This window comes from Penaeus japonicus, unplaced genomic scaffold (assembly GCF_977035675.1).
Source record: "Penaeus japonicus unplaced genomic scaffold, GWHDUDI00000001_assembly GWHDUDI00000008, whole genome shotgun sequence".
Lineage (NCBI taxonomy): Eukaryota > Metazoa > Arthropoda > Malacostraca > Decapoda > Penaeidae > Penaeus > Penaeus japonicus.
In genome coordinates, this window is record NW_028234410.1 from 8,661,329 (window position 1) to 8,666,328 (window position 5,000).

The following is a 5,000-nucleotide window of genomic DNA, read 5'->3' on the forward strand; positions in this document are numbered from 1 at the left end:
AATCTTTCCGAAAATGTATATAGGGTAGCGTCACTTGTTCCCCGTCTTGCCTCTCCCTCTCTCTCCCTCTCTCTCTCTCCCATTCTCTCTCACTCTCTCTCTCCCTCACATTCCACTACCCTCTCTCAACCCCAACCAGCAACCCCTCTCCGAGCAGCAAGGACATATACCACTTTCTCTTCGCCTCATTCTCTTTAAATTATATAAACAACCTTCTTTCAATTATATTTTTACAGACACTCAACTCGTAGGGAAAGATCTAAGCAATTGGACTCGTGAGTGAAATTGGAAAAAGAACGAATCGATCACACATTTAGAAAAATATGTTCTCTAAATGAGTGAAATGGAATTTAAGCCATTCTAGCACCTAGATTTAATTCATTTTCTCTTCGGCGTAAGAAGGGCTTGCGTAGCGGGGCCCACAAGTGAAATACGGGACGCACTCCCACGGCTCGTGCCTTTCTTGTCCGGAGCTCAATCCCCCCCACTCCCCCCTTCCGCGCCCCCCCAACCCCCGCGTGTCTCGCTCACCCACAACCTACGAGAATTTTCATTGATTTCGTTCACTACGACTCGGATATTTACTTTTTATTTTTACATATTAGTTAATATAGCTATACTAGCGTGCGTTTTATATAGAAATATTTTAATCAATATTCTCTATAGCTGATAGAACATGAAACAGTAAGAACTGAAGAAAGAAATAAGTAAAATGTTTGGTTCACAAGTACCTAGATTTATGGAAACCGTGTGTGAGAAAGGTTCGGCCAGAACTTCCTCGAGTGTATCATGCCGACGCTGCTCCGCAACGTTCAAATCTCCCGCGCATGACGTCACGAAATCGCCAGCCAATGGGAGCGCGAGCTAAGTCTCACGTGACTCGCGAAGTCCAAGCAACAGCTATGGAGAGATTCTCTCGCCAGTCAAGATGGAGGACAGTGGAGTGGACAGATTGTGTCCACAGACTACACATATTTCGTGTTTATACCCAGAGATCTTGGCACTCATATTCAGTTACTTGGATGTAAAAGACAAGGGTCGAGTGGCACAAGTGTGTATTAACTGGCGTGACGCGGCTTATCATAAAAGTGTGTGGAGAGGAGTAGAGGCAAAGCTCCACCTGCGTCGGGCCAACCCGTCTTTGTTCCCGTCGCTGGTGCGTCGAGGTGTTCGCCGCGTGCAGGTGTTGTCGCTGCGACGGTCGCTGAGGGATGTCATCAGCGGCGTGCCCAACCTCACCTCCCTCAACCTCTCCGGCTGCTACAACGTTACGGACATCGGTCTCACGCACGCCTTCGTCACCGAATCTCCGTCACTCACGCACCTCAACCTCTCGCTCTGTAAACAGATCTCGGACTCCTCCTTGGGTAAGATCGCTCAGCAGCTGAGGAACCTCGAAGTCCTGGAGCTCGGAGGCTGCTCGTACATCACCAACACGGGTCTCCTGCTGGTGGCTTGGGGCCTGAAGAAGCTGCGGAGACTTAACCTCAGGTCATGCTGTCTCGTGAGTAACCAGGGCATCGCTTACCTGGCGGGGCAACACCAGGAGGCCGCGGACGGCACCACGGCCCTCGAGTACCTCGGTCTCCAGGACTGCCAGAAACTGTCCGACGAGGCCCTCAGACACGTGGCCAACGGCCTCCCCAACCTCAAGAGCATCAACCTCTCGTTCTGTGCCAGCATCACAGACTCAGGACTCAAATACCTAGCGCGAATGCCCAGCCTCCGTGAACTCAATCTGAGATCGTGTGATAACATCTCAGACATCGGCATCGCGTACCTGGCGGAGGGCGGCTCGAGGATCACCGCCCTCGACGTGTCCTTCTGCGACAAGATCGGCGACCAGGCCCTCGTGCACATCTCGCAGGGCCTGTTCACGTTGCGCTCGCTGTCGTGCTCGGCGTGTCAGATCAGCGACGACGGCATCTACCGAATCGCGCGAACGTTGCACGAGCTTGACACGCTCAACATCGGCCAGTGCGTGCGGGTGACCGACAAGGGCCTGCAGTTGATAGCCGAGCACCTCACCAACCTCTATTGTATCGACCTCTACGGTTGCAACCGCATCACCACGGTAGGCCTAGAAAGAATCATGCAATTGCCTCGCCTATCTGTCCTGAACCTGGGCCTCTGGCACAAGCATAGGCGGTGACGCAAGCCCAACCTAGGTCAAGCTAACCAATCTACCCGCCGCCTCCTCAGCCCTACGAGGCACTCAAGGTCGCCCTACTGCCACCCCTGATGGCACCGAAGGGCGAGCGATCGAGTGATACGCGGCGGGCCCTCATCACTTCTACGGCTGTGCTAAATAAGATAGATTAGAGTTCACTGGTTCTTCAACACTATGTTCCGCCCCCGCTTCGACGTGGAATTACGGGGAAGCCAAAAAACGGATAAAAGTGCTAAGTGCAGTGTGATGAAACATCGAACTATAAGAAAGAAAAAAACAAGTGTTTCAGTGAAACATCATAAAAGTGTTCCCCCCCTCCCCCCTGACATATTCCCCTCCCCACTTTAAACCGCCATGCTGTGCCATGTGATCCACCTTCAGAAAACAAAACAAACCAATTCTCTCCATAAATTTTTCTGTTTTAAGAAGAATTTATATAATCACATATTTATATATATTTACTTATCGGATAGATACAACGAAAATGGCATTACATCAACTGTCTAAGTGTCCATCTCGCCTCAAGGTAATCTTGAAGGTGATTTGGACAAAAAATCCTTGGGAATCCTTGGAATTGGCACCGGATCAGTGCCAATTAACCCTCCCCCCTTCTTCATCCCAAGTGTCAAAAATCGGGACCCTTGGTAGCAAGTGAGTGAGCAATGCCATTGGATTCTCAGACATTCACTGACAATATGTATATAAATGTAGTTCCGTGATAATCTATGTGATATGTGTGTGTCTGTGAGAGTGAGAAAACGACCAAGACTGGGGCTTCACCTGGTTGCATGAAGCCTACGTGTGGAAGCGGTGTGCATGGTTGTAAGTATTGTATGTATCGTGATGCAATATTGTCGCTTCTTCTGTAAATATAGATTTTAAAGAACTCCCGAGCGAGAGGTTTAAACGCCTTATACCTCCTCCTCCTCCTCCTCCTCTCCCCCTCCCTCCCCCCTCCCTCACACCTTCACACGGCATGAGGAAGAGAGAAAAAGTTTTAGGTACCTGGAATATGTGAAACTTGATGTCAGAACTTAGATGTCCAAACAAAATGGATTTCCAAAGCAAATGAGAATGCAAGTGTCATGACTCTAACATTTTTCTTTATTATTTTAAAGTTAGTGCCATTCAAGGGGTCAAAGCCATGTTATGTGGGACAGAGCTTTAAGGTTAGGGAAACAGGGAGAGTTGAGCTGAACTATTTGACAAAAAATCTGTACAGTAGACTTTAAAGATGTTTAAGCGTATTGCAGTTTGTCATGAGAGGGTTATTGTTCATATTTTATCCAGACTGAAGAGTAATCTTGCAACAACCTCCCTATCCCCCCCACCCGCTCTCTCCCCCAATGCATCGGTCAGTATTTTCAAAACATTTTACTTACATCAGGGTTGTGTTTTAAGCCCTTTTTAAGGGTTGGCGTGTGGCCCCTATACCCTGTCGACAATCCTGATTTCCTTTGGTGTTCTGTGTCCACTTTTGAGATTACATAGTGTATTTTTTCTCCAATTATATTTTTGTGCATTTTAAGTTATAATATATATTTTTCTTTTGGTATGTTCCCCCTTGTTAAAGCTGTCAAGCTATGGGTATAAAACATGTTTGTTTGCGCTGCACTAGAGTTTTGCAAAAGGTTCTGAAGCTGTTGATTGGCCACTTTCCATGATTCAGCCGATCAGAATGCTTACTCGGACTTAATCTGAAGTCGAGCACTCAGGAGAACGGCAAACACGACTTATGCAGTGATGGTTTACTTGTAATCCCAATCACACTTAGTGAAATGTATCAAAGTCATTCATTTGTCCCTCATATGGAAAACAACATTCGGACCACACTCGCCAAGTAAAGGTTGTGTTTCATCTTGATTAACTGGAAAAAAGCATGTTTGTTTAACAGGTTCTTTAAAACTTTTAATTGGCTGTGCATTCTTTGCCTAGTCAGAAACCAGGAAATATTTGTAAAAAACAAACATACAAAACAAACATGCCTTTAACATCTTGTCTTATGTCGCTCACGAGAGAGGATGAATTATCAGATGTCAGGAGTGTTCAATTATTTTAGTTTCTGTTTTATCAAAGTTGTCGGTGTTATAATCTTTGAAATGTCTTGGCCATGCGAGTGCATGATGAGATAACCTGCCATTAGTTTGATTCATAACTTGAATGTCATGAAAGAAATTCACGTTTTTTTCTGGGCCAGTAAAAAAAATGTACTTCAACTGGTGCTTACTCACTCAGTACTTAATTATACACTTAAACATTGTAATAGTTAGCTCGTTATGCAATGACAGTGTCAGACGAACTGTAATACAATATAACTTTGGAGTTGACATTGTTTTTCTTTTGCATTATGCTGCTGCTGTCAATTCGTGCAATCCCATTCAGGGATTATATAAATCTTCCTATAAGAAGTATCAGACTTTGTGCAATTCTTCTTACACCAACGCTGGCTGTGGCGAATTGCCCCAGCCCATGTGTCACTAGTGAGGGGATGCGAACACCTGCGCGCCCAACACACCTGCATCCGCGCCCACACCTGCCATTACCCTCTCGTTCGAGGATCCCACCGCTGTTGGTGTCCCTGAGCTGGGAGGGTTTATGCTGTTTTACACACACACACACACACACACACACACACACACACACACACACACACACACACACACACACACACACACACACACACACACACACACACACACACACACACATTCATATACAAACTGTTCATACTGATCCAAAAGTCAGTGTTTTATCGAAACTCCTTCGCCCGTTCCCTCGATCGAGCAGGTGTATGTGCCCAACATCAGTAAACAAAATCATGACTTTCAAG

General features: G+C 46.4%; 2 protein-coding genes across 6 annotated transcripts in view; one reads left to right on the plus strand and one right to left on the minus strand.

The window, feature by feature from the left end:
* LOC122249543 (protein Wnt-5b) overlaps positions 1-5,000 on the minus strand; it is a 628,546-nt gene that overhangs the window by 190,311 nt on the left and 433,235 nt on the right. The gene's annotated exons all lie outside the window — the stretch shown is intronic.
* On the plus strand, positions 925-4,891 carry Ppa (F-box and leucine rich repeat protein partner of paired). Its single transcript, XM_043011364.2, has one exon. It carries the CDS (start codon positions 929-931, stop codon positions 2,150-2,152), a length of 1,224 nt encoding a protein of 407 aa, XP_042867298.2. The 5' UTR covers positions 925-928; the 3' UTR covers positions 2,153-4,891.

What these genes read in the sequence shown, in the direction of transcription:
- Ppa (XM_043011364.2), top strand. Translation starts at nt 929, where the DNA reads ATGGAGGACAGTGGAGTGGACAGATTGTGTCCACAGACTACACATATT.